At 36.0% G+C, this 20292-nt stretch overlaps 1 protein-coding gene across 3 annotated transcripts in view; it reads right to left on the minus strand.

Annotated features, from left to right (window-relative positions):
• The window catches only part of itga11a (integrin, alpha 11a), a 310434-nt gene that overhangs the window by 166684 nt on the left and 123458 nt on the right, over positions 1 to 20292 (minus strand). For all 3 annotated transcript variants that reach the window (XM_061887056.1, XM_061887057.1, XM_061887055.1), the window contains one exon: positions 18654 to 18768. Coding sequence is in view for 1 of the 3 variants with exons in the window: in XM_061887055.1 (XP_061743039.1) it covers positions 18654 to 18768 (115 nt within the window). In the remaining 2 variants the exon portion in view is untranslated. The remainder of the gene's footprint in view (positions 1 to 18653; positions 18769 to 20292) is intronic.

A 20292-nucleotide genomic window follows, 5' to 3' on the forward strand; every position in this document is an offset into this window, starting at 1 on the left:
TGGGGGTCTGGCGGCAGACACTTTCGCATCTTTGAGCCAGTGGTGCAACTTGAATCCCTCCCTGTTAGTGTTGTTACACCCTCTGGCAACACACCGACGAGGCATGATGTCTCAAAGGTTCCAAAAAATAGTCAAAAAAACGGAAAATAACAGAGCTGAGACCCAATGTTTACAATTTGTTGAAAATGAAAATGGCGGCTGTATTACCTCGGCGATGTCACATTCTGACGTCATCGCAAAAAGAGCGATAAACAAAGGCGTTTAATTCGCCAAAATTCACCCATTTAGAGTTCGGAAATCGGTTAAAAAAATATATGGTCTTTTTTCTGCACCATCAAGGTAAATATTGACGCTTACATTGGTCTGGTGATAATGTTTCCCATTAAGTATCCTTCTTGAAAATGGCCTTGCAAATATACATATGGCATCTAATCAACATTTTGCTTTTCTTCTTTGTGAGTACCGGACAGTTTTCTGTGGCTTTCAATGGCCACTTTCTGTTTTTGCAACTTGTGATTGGATACTCACTTGGGACTCCCAAGTGAGTATCCAATCACAGCGTGAGGCCAGCTAGAAGACCTTACTGACAACAACTTGTGATCGGATTGGCTATCGCAATTGTCTATCAACTGTATGTGCCCGTTCACTTACAGTGCACAGACGACCGCATTGTTGATTCTGAAGGCCCCGGGCAGATTTTGTACAGCATGGCAATATAAGCTAGCTGAATTCTGTTTGGATACAAACTCTAACCTAAAAACACCAGCATTGTTAGGAGAATAATTAATGGAAAGTAAATGCATTGGTTCCTTCTTGACTGCACTTAAATGTACAATATATTTATATCATTTATATATTATATATACAATAGATGATAGAAAGTATATCATTATTATTATTGTCATGATCCGTTATTTGGATCAAGTCATGTTCTGGTTTGAGTTCGGTTTTCTGTTTTGTTATCACAGCCTGTTTGTTATTTGACGTCCTTAGTTCCTGGTGGCACTTCCTGTTTTGTTCTGTTGCCTAGTTACGCATTTAGTGTCACCTGCTTCTTGTTTTTCGTCGCTCACCTGCCTCCTAATTTCTGCCTGTATTTAAGCCTGCCTTTGTTTGCCAATCAGTCTCGCAGTGTAATTTGCTTTGATGCAACAGGTGACGTCGCTATCCCGCATTGTGGTAAATACCTTTTTGTACTTGTTAACTATCACGCTATTCATTTGTTTCCCTAGCTCACAATCTAGCGCCTTTCGTTCTTTCTAGCTCACATGCTAGTTCTGTTTGTTTTGTCCTTAGTGCCTTTGTGCAAGTGTTTTCTTTTTCTAGTCTGTTTTTGTAGTTTAATAAATCATCGTTCTTATCTCAACGCTGTGTTCCATTCCGACTGCATCCACGAGAGAGCGCAACCACACCACGATGCCAGCTGAGCGTCACAATTATTGTCTATTGTGAGCGAACTGTGGTGCTGAAATCCCCCCAGGGATCAATAAAGTACTGTCGATTCTATCCTATTCCATACTATTAAACATACATTTTATCTTTAATTATGATCATGATTTCTGGTTATGTTAGGCCTGCAGAGAGGGCCTTGCTAGTCCTGACGGCACACCGCTGGAATATATTATGTGAACAATTGTTCAACTCTGACAGTCATTGCTTTTAAAATAGCATATAAAGTTCCTATGGACAAAAAGACGTAACCACTTTAATTTGAATCAATCAGAAGTTCGACAAGGAATCTCAATTTTCATCAAAATATTCTTCATCTTAATCTCTTTAGAACAGGGGTCACCAACCTTTTTGAAACCAAGAGCTACTTCTTGGGTACTGATTAATGCGAAGGGCTACCAGTTTGATACACACTTAAATAAATTGCCAGAAATAGCCAATTTGCTCAATTTACCTTTACCTCTTTGTTATTATTAATAATTAATATTTATCTTTGTGGAAACACTGATCATCTTAATGATTTCTCACAATAAATATATATAGAAAAAGATCAATATACAAAATAAAAGGGTATTTCTATCTGTCATTGCGTCGTACATTTTTTTTCCTTCTACGGAAGTTTTTTTGTAGAGAATAAATGATGAAAAAACACTTAATTGAACTGTTTAAAAGAGGAGAAAACACGAAAAAAAATAAAATAAAATTTTGAAACATAGTTTATCTTCAAATTCGACTCTTTAAAATTCAAAATTCAACTGAAAAAAAGAAGAGAAAAACTAGCTAATTCGAATATTTTTGAAAAAAATTAAAAAATAATTTATGGAACATCATTAGTAATTTTACCCGATTAAGATTAATTTTAGAATTTTGATGACATGTTTTAAATAGGTTAAAATCCAATCTGCACTTTGTTAGAATATATAACAAATTGGACCAAGCTATATTTCTAACAAAGACTAATCATTATTTCTTCTAGATTTTCTGGAACAACAATTTTAAAAGAAAGACTTTGAAATACGATTTAAATTTGATTTTACGGATTTTGTGGATTGGACTGAATATTTTTTTCATTTATTTGAATCATAATAAGTTTGAAGAAATATTTCACAAATATTCATCGTCGAAAAAACAGAAGCTAAAATTAAGAATTTAATGGAAATTGATTTATTGTTCTTTACAATAAAAAAAATAAATGTACTTGAACATTGATTTAAATTGTCAGGAAAGAAGAGGAAGGAATTTAAAAGGTAAAAAGGCATATGTGTTTAAAAATCCTAAAATAATTTTTAAGGTTGATTTTTTCTCTAAAATTGTCTTTCTGAAAATTATAAGAAGTTATAAGAAGCAAAGTAAAAGAATAAATTAATTTATTTAAAAAAGTGAAGACCAAGTCTTTAAAATATTTTCTTGGATTTTCCAATTCTATTTGAGTTTTGTCTCTCCTAGAATTAAAAATGTCGAGCAAAGCGAGACCAGCTTGCTAGTAAATAAATACAATTTAAAAAATAGAGGCACCTCACTGGTAAGTGCTGCTATTTGAGCTATTTTTAGAACAGGCCAGCGGGCGACTCATCTGGTCCTTACGGTTCTACCTGGTGCCCGCGGGCACCGCGTTGGTGACCCCTGCTTTAGAACATTCTATACTTCCAACTTTACCGGAACAGTTGTAGCTCCAGCATGACAGTGTTTGGTGTGGAACAATGTTCTTTTCAATAAATGTGCACACATTCCCCAAGACACACTTCAACATCTTGAAGAACTTCTATCATGAAGAGTGGGAGCTGTTTTTTTTTTAAGTTAAAATCACATTTGCTTTCATCTTGACTTCATTTTAGGGATGGGCATTTTACAGTGTTTCCATAAATAACTATGGGGAAAATTTACAGGAATAGGAAGAGACTATTTTTTTTTTAAATAACAGAAAAGTTCCTCAACTTTCCATGCATTAGCTAATATCATTTTCGACCTCAAACTATTTGGGACTTGGATAGCACAATAAAGACGAAATACAATACAACTTACATACATCTGGTAAAAAATAGAGCTATTAATACAATTTTTATCTAATGATAATCCATGTTAATGACACAGTCTAGCTGTGTCCCAGTTAGGGATGTAAACGTCAAGATTTTATTGATACCAATATTGATATTCTCAACGATACCAGTATTCATTGGTACAGAATATTGATATAAAGATTATATGTAAAAAAATAACTTGCACAAGATGCCTGTTATATTTTGTAAAGACCACACAAATCCATCAATATGTTTCTATTAATAACTACATTTAGCTGGAAATAAGATTCATTTATGGCATTCATGTGCAGAGCACAGACCTTTTATATGATACTGTACATCGTAAAAAAATACATCATATAAATGGAAAACAAAATATGAATAGCCGTTTCATTTGTTTTAGAATATTGATGATCCTGCTGGACTGACCCAAATAAAAAAATACCGGTACTTGACAAGTGAGCAATGTAGCATCCTCGCTAATGTCCCTCCACAGTGTATAGCCGCTTCTAAATCACTAATCCATGATAGCAAAAAAAACAACAACTATGATTTCCATAAGTTTTATGATCATTGGAGGATGAGAAATAGCTAAACATGCTACACTACACACTGTAGGGCAGGTGTCACCAACGTGGTACCCGTAAGGATCAGATGAGTAGCCCGCTGGCCTGTTCTAAAAATAGCTCATATAGCAGCACTTACCAGTGAGCTGCCTCTATTTTTTAAATTGTATTTATTTACTAGCAAGCTGGTCTCGCTTTGCTGGACATTTTTAATTCTAAGAGAGACAAAACTCAAACAGAATTTGAAAATCCAAGAAAATATTTTAAAGACTTGGTCTTAATTTGTTTAAATAAATTAATTTGTTTTTTTTACATTCCTTCTTATTCTTATAACTTTCAGAAAAACAATTTTAGAGAAAAAAATACAACGTTAAAAATGATTTTAGGATTTTTAAACACATATACCTTTTTACCTTTTGAATTCCTTCCTCTTTCCTGACAATTTTAATCAATGTTCAAGTATTTGTTGTTTTTATTGTAAAGAATAATAAATACATTTTAATCTAATTCTTCATTTTAGTTTCTGTTTTTTCGACGAAGAATATTTGTGAAATATTTCTTCAAACGTATAATGATTAAAATTCAAAATAATTCTGGCAAATCTAGAAAATCCGTACAATCAAATTTAAATCTTACTTCAAAGTCTTTTGAATTTTTTTTTAATTTTTGTTCTGGAAAATCTATAAGAAATAATGATTTGTCTTTGTTAGAAATATAGCTTGGTCCAACATTACAATTGGAAGGCCGATAACTTAATTATCCTAAATAAGTAAACAAACACCAACATGTAATAAACTCTTAATATTTGTCGTCAAAAATAGATTTTTAATAAATATTGAATATCTTGAAGTGTAATTTTTTTTTGTCTTTTTTTAATGCCTCTGCACAACATCCATCCATCAATCCATTTTCTCCCGACTTATTACCTTTGGAGTCGCGGGGGGCGCTGGTGCCTATCTCAGCTGCAATCGGGCGAAAGGTGTTGTACACCCTGGACAAGTCGCCACTTTTAAAATCCATTTAAGGCCTTCATTTTCGTAAAGTGCATGTAGAGAGGCGTAGCCGGCAAACGAGCAGCGGGGCAAGGCACGATGGAAGCCTGCCCAAGATGGCGGCAAGGGGGCGGAGAATGCGGCTGAGCGGAGAAGCGGGGCATGTCAGGAACGACGCTACGAGCGAGATCAGGTGCGTGGCTCGCACACCAGCACAAAATCATCTTATCTCCTCTGGCTGTATAAAAGGGGAGAAGGAGGAGGGATCGTGGCAGAAGAAGTAGGAGAACCAGCAGCAGTACCCGACGATCGAGAGCGACAAAATAAGCGGCCGACTGAAGGCGAGCGAGGAGGAGCAGGAGAGAAGGAGCTGAAAAGCGACCCGACCGCAGACAAGCTTGCTTTATTGAAACAATAAACAAGAGTCAAACCTGCTCAGCAATGTCTTTCCTTGATGGTCCATGGAACCCGCATGACAACGGCAGGAGTCCGTCACATACATTTACTGACTTTTAATGCTTTTAAAAGAGCCACTTAAACCCTGCATATGGTTGATATTACAATGATTAGGTGGATATTTGTTATAGTTACGAAATTGTTTTTTTCCGCCGTGTTAGTAATTTATGACAAACTGAGGAAATACGTTTCTGGACACAGGATGACTTCAAAGACAACGGTCAAAAGTTTTATAGCAGAACCAAAAGTAGTTTTTGCTTTTGTTTAGTTGTTAGCATAGCTCGGTTGGTAGAGCGGCCGTGCCAGCAACTTGAGGGTTGCAGGTTCGATTCCCGCTTCCGCCATCCTAGTCACTGCCGTTGTGTCCTTGGGCAAGACACTTTACCCACCTGCTCCCAGTGCCACCCACACTGGTTTAAATGTAACTTAGATATTGGGTTTCACTATGTAAAGCGCTTTGAGTCAATAGAGAAAAGTGCTATATAAATATAATTCACAAAAATAAATCACAATTTTTCCACTATCGACTTTACGCATTTTACTAAAAACATCGCGTTTAACAAAAGGAAGTATTCTCTAGAAATAATTTTAATATTTATTATTGGTACAACACCATGTTTTTGTGTAATTAAAATTGATATCAACAATTGAATAATTAAATGATCTTGAATTTTTTTAAAGTATCGTTATCAGCATTGTTCTGACCAATACTGCCCCTGTACCAACTTGGTATTGAGTCGATCAATTTTTCATTTTGCCCAAAATTAATGGAAAGTATCCAAACAACGAAAGAATATGTGTCTATTATATTTTAACACAAGTGTAGATTGAAGCATATTACAACAGAAAGTCACCAGAGATTAACAGTAAATTATTAATAGCTTTGACATAATGATAGAACCAAAAATTATATATATATATATATATATATATATATATATATATATATATATATATATATATATATATATATTAGGGCTGTGAATCTTTGGGTGTCCCACGATTTGATTCAATATCGATTCTTGGGGTCACGATTCGATAACATATTGATTTTTTCGATTCGATTCTCGATTCAAAAAAGATATTTTTCCGATTCAAAAGGATTCTGTTTTCATTCAATACATAGGATTTCAGCAGGATCTACCCCAGTCTGTTGACATTGATTGATTGATTGATTGATTGATACTTTTATTAGTAGATTGCACAGTTCAGTACATATTCCGTACAATTGACCACTAAATGGTAACACCCACATAAGTTTTTCAACTTGTTTAAGTCGGGGTCCACGTTAATCAATTCATGGTACAAATATATACTATCAACATAATACAGTCATCACACAAGTTAATCATCATAGTATGTACATTGAAATATTTACATTATTTACAATCCGGGGGGTGGGATGAGGAGCTTTGGTTGATATCTGTCATCAACAATTGCATCAACAGAGAAATGTGGACATTGAAAAAGTGTAGGTCTTACTTAGTAGGATATGTACAGCCAGCAGAGAACATAGTGAGTTCAGATAGCACAAGAACAAGTATATACATTAGAAGTACATTTGAGTTGTTTATAATCCGGGGAGATGGGATGTGATTAGAGGAGGGTATTAGTAAAGTGTTGAAGTTGCCTGTAGGTGTTGTTTTAGAGTGGTTTTGAAGGAATATAGAGATGCACTTACTTTTATACCTGTTGGGAGTGCATTCCACATTGATGTGGCATACAAAGAGAATGAGTTAAGACCTTTTTTAGATCGGAATCTGGGTTTAACGTGGTTTGTGGAGCTCCCCTTGGTGTTGTGGTAATGTTAAGGTAGTAGTTTGACATGTACTTCGGTATTAAGGAGGTGTAGCGGATTTTATAGACCAGGCTCAGTGCAAGTTGTTTTACTCTGTCCTCCACCCTGAGCCATGCAAGCAAAGTAGTAGATTTCTTATAAAAAAGCTTTTATAATTGTAAAGGACAATATTTTATCAACTGATTGCAATAATGTAAATTTGTTTTAACTATTAAACGAATCAGAAATATTACTTATTTTATCTATGGACCTATCCTATCTTTTGTGAAAACATTGGACACAGTGTGTTGTCAAGCTTATGAGATGCGATGTAAGTGTAAGCCACTGTGACACTATTGTTCTTTTTTTTAATTTTTATAAATGTCTAATGATAATGTCAATGAGGGATTTTTAATCACTGCTATGCTGAAATGATAACTAATATTGATACTGTTGTTGATAATGTTAATTTTTGTTTCACTACTTTTGGTTTGTTCTGTGTCGTGTTTGTGTCTCCTTTCAATTGCTCTGTTTATTGCAGTTCTGAGTGTTGCTGGGTCAGGTTTGGTTTTGGAATTGGGTTGCATTGTTATGGTATTGCTGTGTAGTGGTTTGTTGGATTGATGAATAAAAAAATAAAAAATCGATTTAAAAAAAAATTAGAATTGTTTCTGAATCGCACAACGTATTCGATTCGATTCGTATTCAAATTGATTTTTTCCCACACCCCTAATATATATATTTCAGGCCATATCACCTTTCCCGAGTTGAGACTGAATCAACAGTGCCTCTGTTGGTTGCAGATAAGTACTGCACATTTTGCATCAATTGATTCAACACATGGCTAATCAGCAATCATGTGTTTCACACATTCGAAAAATTTCCCTATGGGGACTGATTACGTTGCACATCTTTATCTCTTGATAAAATGGCCAACTGTCAAAAACATTCACCCATATTGTAACCAATAACTTAGATTTATGATAGAAAAATGTGTTACGATGCAAACTAATATCATACGTTTCTAGACTATCTTTATTGTTGGGAGGACTGTTATAACCATTAGAGGGAACATATTGTCTTTCTGCTGGGTGAAGCCAGTCAGTCATTGGAGACGGAACAGCAGAAAGAATGATTGCAGATGCACAAAGATCTAATAACCAAACTAATGCTTTTGACAAATGTGCGCACATTCACAGACAAGTCCTCATTGCACCAGGCTTTTCAAAGATATTTTTAGGATGTCAGGAACTAATTTGGGCCATCACGCTGAGTCACTTGGCCGAATGAGTGGGATTCAGCAAGGCACTATTATGATATAAAAGTGTGGGTAATCACTTGCAGGCAGGTTAATAAAAAAACAAACAATCATGTTAACATAAAATCAATAATATCGGTGTATTGAACTGTGTTGAAAATGTGTTTTCTTGTGTCTTCTGAATGATCCTTGAAATGTTTCCTCAAGTGGTCTGTTAAGTGTCACGATCCGCTGCTCGTATAATAGTTTGTTTACGTTTGATTTCACTTGTTGGGTTACTGTATTTCTAGTTCAGCACCCCTGTTCTGTGTCTCCTTAGTTGCAATGGCTATTCATTGTTTTCACCTACCTCTGATTAGTGTTCTGGAAGCTCACCTGCTCCCGGGCACTGATCAGAGAGCTATTTAGTCCTGCCTTTGGCCACACTCGGTTTGGTGCTTTGGTTTGCTTCCGTGCAACAGTTTACGTCGATTACCCTTTGCATCCCCGAGCTAAGCTTTGCCTTATGTGTTTCCTTGTTAGCTATCCCGTTAGCTCCCCAATGCTGAAGGCCAGGGGCCACCAACCTTTTCGAAACCAAGAGCTACATCTTGGGTACTGATTAATGCGAAGGGCTACCGGTTTGATACACACTTTAATAAATTGCCAGAAATAGCCTATTTGCTCGATTTACCTTTAATAAATAAATCTACGTATATATATATATATATATAAAAAATGGGTATTTCTATGTCATTCCGTCGTACATTTTTTTTCCTTTTATGGAAGGATTTTTGGAGAAAATAAATGATGAAAAAAACACTCAATTGAACGGTTTAAAAGAATAGAAAACAGGAACAAAAATTAAACTTAAATTTTGAAACATAGTTTATCTTCAATTTCGACTCTTTAAAATTCAAGATTAAACCGTAAAAAAAGAAAAAAACTAGCTAATTCGAATCTTTTTGAAAAAAAATAAAAATATATTTTATGGAACATCATTTGTGATTTTTCCTGAATAAGATTAATTTTAGAATTTTGATGACATGTTTTAAATAGGTTAAAATCCAATCTGCACTTTGTTGAGATATGTAAAAAATTGGACCAAGCTATATTTCTAACAAAGACGAATCATTATTTCTTCTAGATTTTCCAGAACAAAAATTTTAAAAGAAATTCAAAAGACTTTGAAATAGGATTTTAATTTGATTCTACAGATTTTCTATATTTGCCAGAATAATTTTTTTAAACTTTAATCATAATAAGTTTGAAAAAATATTTCACAAATATTCTTCGTCGACAAAACAAAAGTTAAAATGAAGAATTAAATTAAAATGTATGTATTATTCTTTACAATAAAAAAATAAATTTACTTGAACATTGATTTAAATTGTCAGGAAAGAAGAGGAAGGAATTTAAAAGGTAAAAAGATATATGTGTTTAAAAATCCTACAATTATTTTTATTGTTGTATTTTTTCTCTAAAATGGTCTTTCTGAAAGTTATAAGAAGCAAAGTAAAAAAATAAATGAATTTATTTAAACAAGTGAAGACCAAGTCTTTAAAATAGTTTCTTGTATTTTCAAATTCTGAGTTTTAGAATTAAAAATGTTGAGCAAAGCGAGACCAGCTTGCTAGTAAATAAATACATTTTAAAAATAGAGGCAGCTCACTGGTAAGTGCTGCTATTTGAGCTATTTTTAGAACAGGCCAGCTAGCGACTCATCTGGTCCTTACGGGCTACCTGTTGCCCGCGGGCACCGCGTTGGTGACCCCTGCTATAGGCTTTCCCAGCGCAATCGGCACGCTCTTTTTGTGTTTGTTTGTGCCTTCCTGCCTGAATAATGAACATGAAATCATTCCTTTGCCTGCACACTGCATCTGGAGTTTCGTCTGCCTTTTTGGGAGAACAATCCGCGCATCACCATGCGACCACGACGTAACATTAAAGGCTTTCTGAAATGAGATTTTCGTATTCAAACGGGGTTGGCAGGTCCATTCTATGTGTCATACTTGATCATTTTGTGATATTGCCATATTTTTGCTGAAAGGATTTAGAAGAGAACATCTACGATAAAGTTTGCAACTTTTGGTCACTTTTAAAAAAGCATTGCCTGTACCGGAAGTAGCAGACGATGTGCGCGTGACGTCACATCCTCACATTGTTTACAATCATAGCCAGCAGCAGCTAGAGCGATTCAGACCGAGAAAGCGACAATTTCCCCATTAATTTGAGCCAGGATGAAAGATTTGGGGATGAGGAAATTTAGTGGGAAGGACTATAGAAGAAAAAAAACGTTAGAAAAAAAAGGCGATTGCAGTGGGAGCAATTCAGTTTTTAGACACATTTACGAGGATAATTCTGAGAAATCCTTTATCTGCCTATTGTGTTGCTAGTGTTTTAGTGAGTTAAATAATACGGAGGGGTGTGGCCACGGGTGTGTTGACGCCAGAGTCTCTGAGTAAAGTCACGGCAGTTGCAGCAGGACAGAAGTTCCGCTGATCTCCGGCAAGAGCCGACTTATTACCACAATTTTCTCACCGAAAACTACCGGTTGACATGTAGTCGGGATCCATGTTCGCTTGACCGATCTAATCCATAGTAAAGGTTCATCTTCGGGAATTTTAAACAAGGAAACACCGGCTGTGTTTGTGTGGCTAAAGGTTAAAAGCTTCCCATCTGCATCTTTCTACTTTGACTTCTCCATTATTAATTGAACAAATTGCCAAAGATTCAGCAACACAGATGTCCAGAATACTGTGTAATTATGCGATTAAAGCAGACTACTTATAGCTTGGATCGGGCTGGAAAATAATGTCCGCTACAACCCGAGACGTCAAACGCACGCGTCATCATACGAGTCATCATAGCGCGACGTTTTCAACACGACACTTCGTGGGAAATTTAAAATTGCATTTTAATAAACTAAAAAGGCAGTATTGGCATGTGTTGCAATGTTAATATTTCATCATTGATATATAAACTATCAGACTGCGTGGTCGGTAGTAGTGGGTTTCAGTAGGCCTTTAAGTATAACACTACGTTTCCATGCCCTAAATTAGTTTGATTTCTTAAATAGTTAGTTTTTTTGGTATTTTCACACCTACGTGTGAAGTCCAAGTGTCCATGCACTCTCTCTAATGCGAGTATTGGTCATACGCCGTACGTTGGGATGCGCTGACCTTTTTTAGCGGATAAATGTATTTATTTTCCGCTTGACCTATGACGTCACTCGGCGTCTGTCGCTCCTAACAACTTAACAGCTCTGTTGTGATGTCTGGGTATTATTGACACAGATTACAAACATTACGTCTCTAATGGCTATTTTGATGTTAAATAGCAGACAGCATCAAGAATTGATCTTACGTTGCGCTACGAACATGAGTTTTTTTCAAACGACCGTCCGGAGGGAGAATAGGGGAAACAATACTTTCAAATGTCTCAGAGTTGATGATACGGCTCTGTGGATTGATGGGAGGAGTTTTAAGTCCGAAGGAAATAAATGTTCGTGTCGCGGCCGACACATAAGCGCGGCTGGACGACAACAGGAAGTGACACATAGACAATTGTTGCACATAGACGACAGGAAGTGACACAGACAACAGAAAGTGAAGATACATCGTAGGGTTTTAATGAGGTTGATGTTGTTCTGGACCAGGAGTCACCAACCTTTTTGATACCAAGCGCTACTTCTTGGGTACTGATTAATGTGAAGGGCTACCAGTTTGATACACACTTAAATAAATTGCCAGAAATAGTCAATTTGCTCAATTTACCTTTGATAAATACATCTATACATATATATATATATATATATATATATATATATATATATATATATATATATAAATGGGTATTTCCGTCTGTCATTCCGTCGTACATTGTTTTTCCTTTTATGGAAGGTTTTTTGTAGAGAATACATGATGAAAAAAACACTTAATTGAACAGTTTAAAAGAGGAGAAAACACGAAAAAAATAAAAATTAAATTTTGAAACATAGTTTATCTTCAATTTCGTCTCTTTAAAATTCAAAATTCAACCAAAAAAATTAAGAGAAAAACTAGCTAACTCGAATTTTTTTGAAAAAAATAAAAAAATAATTTATCAAACATCATTTGTAATTTTTCCTGATTAGGATTAATTTTAGAATTTTGATGACATGTTTTAAATTGGTTAAAATCCAATCTGCACTTTGTTAGAATGTATAACAAATTGGACCAAGCTATATTTCTAACAAAGACAAATCATTATTTCTTCTAGATTTTCCAGAATTTTTTTTTTTAAATAAATTCAAAAGACTTTGAAATAAGATTTAAATTTGATTTTAAAGATTTTTTAGATTTGCCATAATATTTTTTTTCAATTTTAATCATAATAAGTTTGAAGAAATATTTCACAAATATTTTTCCTCGAAAAAAACAGAAGCTAAAATAAAGAATTAAATTAAAATGTATTTATTATTTTTTACAATAATAATAAAACAAATAAAAAATACTTGAACATTGATTCAAATTGTCAGGAAAGAAGAGGAAGGAATTTAAAAGGTAAATGTGTTTAAAAATTCTAAAATCATTTATAAGTTTGTATTTTTTCTCTAAAATTGTCTTTCTGAAAGTTATAAGAAGCAAAGTAAAAAAAATTAATGAATTTATTAAAACAAGTGAAGACCAAGTCTTTAAACTATTTTCTTGGATTTTCAAATTCTATTTGAGTTTTGTCCCTCTTAGAATTGAAAATGTCAAGCAAAGCGAGACCAGCTTGCTAGTAAATAAATTAAACTTATAAAATAGAGGCAGCTCACTGGTAAGTGCTTCTATTTGAGCTATTTTTAGAACAGGCCAGCGGGCTACTCATCTGGTCCTTACGGGCTACCTGGTGCCCGCGGGCACCGCGTTGGTGACCCCTGTTCTGGACTATCTTGCCAGTTGTGTGGAATACAGCGTTTGATCGTGCAAATGCAGTGTGAAGAGGTTTGTTTGTGTACGCTTTAAGATTTGCCTTTAATATACCGTATTTTCTGGACCATATGTCGCAACGCATTAAAAGGCGCCCTGCCGATGAGCGGGTCTATTCCAGTCTTTTTTCATACAAAAAGCGCACCGGATTATAAGGCGCATTAAAGGCCTACTGAAACCCACTACTACCGACCACGTAGTCTGATAGTTTATATATCAATGATGAAATATTAACATTGCGACACATGCCAATACGGCCTTTTTAGTTTACTAAATTACAATTTTAAATTTCCCGCCAGGTGTCCTGTTGAAAACATCGCGGAATGATGACACTTATGTTGACGCGTGCTAGTGACGTTATTAGTTGGAGCGGACATTTCAGCCCAGCACCACTCACGGCTAAAAGTCGTCTCTTTTCATCGCATAATTACACAGTATTTTGGACATCTGTGTTGCTGAATCTTTTGCAATTTGTTCAATTAATAATGGAGACTATAAAAAAGAATGCCGTTAGGGAAAAGCGGTGGATTGCAGCTGCCTTTAGCAACCGAAACACAGCCGGTGTTTTTTTGTTTGTTGTGAAGCTTTAACACAAAGGGGTCAAGCGAACATGTTTCTCTACCACATGTCAACAAATTGTGATATTAAGTCGGCTCTTACCGGAAACTTTAGCGGATTATGCAACCTCCTCCTGCAGCTGTCAAAAAGGCAGCTGTGATCTTGGCTCCTCCATTGGCTTCTCTCAGAGACACTGGTGTTCAGCGTAGCCTTCCGACTTTCAGGTACTATTTAATCTCACTAAAACACTAGCAACACAATAGGCAGATATGGGATTTTCCAGAGTTATCCTAGTAAATGTGTCTAATAACCTCTGAATCACTCACACTTCTATCGCCTTTTTTCTTTCTTTTTTTTTTCTTTCTAGTCCTTCACTCTTAATTTCCTCATCTACAAATCTTTCATCCTCGCTCAAATCAATGGGGAAATTGTCGCTTTTTTCGGTCCGAATAGCTCTTGCTGCTGGAGGCTATGATTATAAACAATGTGAGGGTGTGAGGAGCTCTACAACCCGTGACGTCACGCGCACATCGTCTACTACTTCCGGTAAAGGCAAGGCTTTTTTATTAGGGACCAAAAGTTGTGAACTTTGTCGTCGATGTTCTCTACTAAATCTTTTCAGCAAAAAATGGCAATATCGCGAAATGATCAAGTATGACACATAGAATGGACCTGCTATCCCCGTTTAAATAAGAAAATCTCTTTTCAGTAGGTCTTTAATATACCATATTTTCTGGACAATATGCCGCACCGCATTAAAAGGCGCCCTGCCGATGAGCGGGTGTATTCCAGTCTTTTTTCATACAAAAAGCGCACCGGATTATAAGGCGCAGTAAAGGGGTCATATTTTTTTTCTACTTGTAAAACACTTCCTTTTGGTCTACGTAACATTTTGGTCAAAATGTTGCATGGATTATGTTTTACAGATCATCTTCAAGCCATTTTCTGACAGTTGTTTTTTTCCATAAAACACATGGTTTTCTTTGACAAAAAGAGCATACAACTTAAATCTTTAAAAACGTCATATTGACAGATAGACCTAATGTTGATCTAGGGATTTAAAACTTGAATAATAAAAATAATAGTACTGAATAATGACACATTTTTAACATTTTATTTTTACCATTACCCTTTGGGGTCCCCGGGATCAAGCCTGAGTGGAGCCCTAAATGCATATTTTTTATACATATATTGGATTGTTTTTTTTAAATAAATGGCCCCCACTCGCTTTGATTTTTCAGTGTGCGGCCCTCAGTGGAAAAAGTTTGGACACCCCTGGTTTAAAGCAAAGAAATACAATTTCAGTCAATGCAACATTCTGTCAGCTCATGTGTCCTCTCGAAATGTTTGACTCCTGATATAATCCTCTCAGGGGGGGGGGGCCGTCAGGGCCAGCAAGGCCTTCTCTGCTGGCCCCACGTAACCAGAAATCATGATTTTAATTAAAGATAAAACTATTTTTTTTATTTACTTTCCCTAAATATCGAATAGTATTCATATTCTCTCCATGTCATATTATGCTCCTTCCAGTGCTGTTGTTTTTAGGTTTGTTTTTATCCAATCAGAATTCAGCGAGCCTATGTTGCCATGGTGTGCCAAATCTGCCCGGGGCCTTCAGAATCAACAATGCGGGCGTCTGTGCACTGTTATTGAACGGGCACATACAGTTGATGGATAATTGCGATAGCCAATCAGATCACGAGTTGTTGTCAGCTGGCCTCACGTTGAACGGGACATTTACGCATCCTCTGATTGGATGCTCCCTGGTTTGAGCCGAGGCGGAGCTATGTAGATCAGCAGAGCCACAACTAGGTCTGTTGGCGGATGGATTTGAGAACACATACAGTTGATAGACCGTTGCGATCGCCAATCAGATCACAAGTTGTCGACTAGCCTATCTAAGTAGCCTGACGTTAACGAGACTGTGATTGGATTCTCACTTGTCATTCCAAAGTGGGTATCCAATCACAAGTAGCAACTTAACAGGAAGCGGGAAGTGTTGACCCACAAAGAAGGAGAAAAAAACGTTGATTAGGTGGCAGGCCATTTTCAAGAAGGATATTGAAAGAGAAACTATATATTGTAAGACCATGTTGGTGATGAAATGTGGTAACGCCCACCATTTTCCACCCGAAACATCCTACAACGACGGGTACCAGTGGCTTATACGACGTCAAATGGGTGCCACCAATTGTGAGTTCAAATATTACATTTCTTTATTTTTTTGTCGTTTAATATATTGTTTGCAATTTTTATTTTGACAGTACCCCATAAGATGTGTTTTAATTGCTGATGCGGGTTTATTGATTTTTTAAATTGGCCAGAAAATAAACCGTTTTGTACACTGTTGATGTGAATCAATGCGCAGTAGTGCATACATGATAGTATTTTGAGAGTTAATCATTGAAGTCGGACCTCACCGAAGGCATGGATGGGAAATGCACGGCCTGCCACTGACTCCTTTTAAAAATTGGGGGTTGACTCAGGTTTCCATGGTAACAGCTTCTGTGCTGGTTTATTTCGATGAGATTGTGGAATATTGCTGCTTGCAAATACCTCACACCCCCAGGTCAGGGCTATATTGTGGGACAGTGCATGTGTGTGACAATTTAAACCTAATTACTAAAACTGTTATACATTATGATAGACTATAATAATTATATAATAGTTAGTGTGCAGAAACATGAGACGATCAAAACACATGATTTAATCGTGCATGCTGTGTATTATTAAAAGTATTACGTTCCTGCAGAACATGTTAAAAAGATTTGAGAATTATGCAGCAAAAAAATTTGTACCACAGTTCAAAAGACGATATAAAATAACAGGAGTGCTTAAAAAAATTGTGCTTTATTCTGATTCTTAATCGACTCTGAATTTTCACTAATAGTTTTATTGAGAAATGGATCTTCATTTTAGGAAGCTATTTTTAAATAGACGTTTGTACGCCATCTCTGCGCGTGAAAATCATTTTCCAGTAGCCAAGAGGAGCTTTTTTTTTTTAACCTGTAGCCTGTCTTGAAAAGGTTTTATTACAATTTTATTACCAAATATTTTACCTCAAGAATCGATTTGAAATGAGAATCAATTGCAAAATCCAATCGTCACCCTCCAAAATTGTTGCAATAATCACATATGTATTTTATTTTATCATTATTCATTTTTACACAACCAAATAAAAACTTCACCACAATAATATATTGATATCCTCACGTTGCATATAATTGTTTGAGGAAAATAAGTCAATTGCTCAAATTAAATAAAACTATTACCACTTCTTTAGGTTTCGGTCCACACAACCCTCCTGTGTCCAATAACTTATTTGTATTTTATGTTTACATGATATATTTGAACAGCACAACAAAAACAGAAATATGTTTGTAAAAGTAAACAATGAAGAAAATTGAAAAATAATCACCTCATCACGCTTACGTGGATAAGGGTTGTACCGCAATACCAATTAATTATATTCGGTACTATACCGCATCTGAAAAGTACCGGTCCTCCACCCCCGTGCCTCCATCTTCATCACGTCGTGTCATTGCTGGTTTACGAGCAGATGAGCCTGTTTGGCAGTGCACGATCACAGAGTACTTACTAACAGACACAGTGTGTGAATGAAAAAGTGAAAATGGACGCATTTCGGCTTAAAAACTCAAGATAAAGGTGAAGTTATAACACTGAAACGCCCTCAGGAAGAGGGGTTTTAAAACATGATCGGGTAGCTAGCGGCTGAAGACTAGCCACAGTTTGCAGTGTTTTAGCTACTTAATCCTCGCCTCCATGGCGACAAATAAAGTAAGTTTCTTACAAGTGTCATCCCTGCAGGACGAGGATTAACTAAACATACTTCACTACACAACGTAGCTCACTGGCGTCACAATGTACACAAAACGCCATGAATAGTAGTCTGATTACATCAATAATTTTTAGCATCACAACATCTTATTTAGTTTTTTTTAATTGTGTATTATGTTTGTACGTTTTGAAAATATGTCCCTGGACACATGAGGACTTTGAATATGACCAATGTATGATCCTGTAACGACTTGGTATCGGATTGATACACAAATTTGTGGTATCATTCAAAACTAATGTAAAACATCCAAACAACAGAAGAATAAATTATTATTATATTTTAACAGGAGTGTAGATAGAACCTAATAAGCAAACATTAACAGTATATGAACAAGTAGATTAATAATCTATTTTTACAGTTTGTTCCTCATAATGTTGCCAAAATAATTGAATGGAAAATGACACAATATGTTACTGCATACGTCAGCAGCTAAATTAGGAGCCTTTGTTTGTGTACTTACTCTTAAAAGAAATGTTGTCTAGTAGGTTCACTATTTTATTTAAGGACAAACTTGTAATAAGAAACATTTGTTTAATGTACCCTAAGATTGTTTGCAAAAATAAAGCCAATCATGCAATTTTTTGTGGTCCCCTTTATTTTGAAAAGTATCGAAATATTTTGGTCCCGGTACCAAAATATTGGTATCGGGACAACACCCGGGCATCAATCTGCCCACGTCTAGCTTATTGGCTACACTAATTAATTGTTAGCGGTCACCTTTCAAACTCTCTGACATACCGTAAGTGAAAAACGTAATTTCATGAATATATAAGATGAGTATCTCACCATTTTTCTCCCCCAGCAGCAACATGTTGCTGAACCGTGTATCCAAACTGGGCTTGCTTTGGACCTTTGATGATCCTGTGTTTCGTTATGTCAATATTAAAGCAGTCATGAAATCCTGAAGAAAGAAAGAAGAAAAACAAAGTCAGCAACCACACAGAAATCCAACAGAGCACGTAGAAAAGTGTGAAGTGGAACAAAACAAAAATAATGAATGGACCAATCAATACCAACATTTCTTCAACTGTTACTCAGACGTTGGAACATTGATTGCAGAGCTTTTAGGATCAGACAGTTGGTATATACATTTAAAATTTAATAGGGTTCATGTCCATCTAAGTTCTCGTTGGAATACAGTGTTTATTGAGCCACTTAAGGCACACACCGTATTTCCTTGAATAGCCGCCAGGTATGTAAAATGTGCCTGCCTTCAATTGCTGCCGGGTATAACTCGCTCCCCAAATTAATAGGCGCATGCTTACTTTTACCGCCGCGTCAAGTCCGTGACGTCACGAGTGACGCTTCCCCTGCCGATATTTTCAAAATGGCGGAAGTGTTTTTATTTGCTTTAACTGCGTGTAAACCACGGGTCTTGTTCCATAGCCATACAGATCACACTAATGGTTGTGATATAAAACAAGTTTAACACTTTTACTAATATGCGCCACACTCTGAACCCTAACTAAATAAGAATAACAAACCCATTTCTGGAGAACATTGGCTCTATAACACATTATAAACGCAACATAAGAATTACCCAGAATGCCGTGCATGCATCCATGAATCTTGTCTAGCAAGCACCAAACCCCCCTGACCGTGCGTGGGTTGGGGGCGCGTGCATAATATAGCCAAGAGCCATGGATGCATTGGATTTCTGGGTAATTCTTATGTTGCATTTATAATGTGTTACAGAGCCAATGTTCTCCAGAAATGTGTTTTTTATTCTTGTTTGGTGTGGGTTCACAGAGTGTGGCGCATATTAGTAAGTGTTAAAGTTGTTTATATCACAAGCATCAGTGTAAAAGGTATGGCTGTTGACCAAGTATGAAATGCAATCTCGTATGAAAAGCAGCAAAATGCGTGCATCCTACCGGCATGCACACAGCATGATATAAAAGGCGGGCGCGTTGACAGGCCGTAGAGCAGTGGTCCCCAACCACCGGGCCGCGGCCGCATATGAATCTTTTATTATTAATTTTTTTTTTAATCACACTCAATTTTTTAATGCATGCCATTGGTAAGCGCAGGGGTAAAAAGAGGTTTTAAAATAATTAGCGCCTGTTTACTTTTACTGCATGCCTTGAGTAAGCGCAGGAGTGAGAAGAGATTTTAAATTAATTAGCGCCCCGGCGGCTATTCAAGGAAATACGGTAATATTATTTTACATCCTAAAAGTATTACTGTACGTTAAATATTGGATGACCTTAATTATCTACCTTTTGCCACGGAAGAGCATTTAACTGTTGCGCTTGTCACCAAATAATAAGTTGCTGGCACTAATAGATGAGCAAAGATGCAATATTTCAAGTTAATGAATATTAATTTATGTACAGTTGAGGAAAAAAATCTGAACAATTACGTCACCTTTCAATGTTGACTGCTAATGCTAAACGCTAGCTAGCTAATAGGGCTGCAAATCTTT

This window comes from Nerophis ophidion, linkage group LG25, assembly GCF_033978795.1.
Source record: "Nerophis ophidion isolate RoL-2023_Sa linkage group LG25, RoL_Noph_v1.0, whole genome shotgun sequence".
NCBI classification, from domain to species: Eukaryota; Metazoa; Chordata; class Actinopteri; order Syngnathiformes; family Syngnathidae; genus Nerophis; species Nerophis ophidion.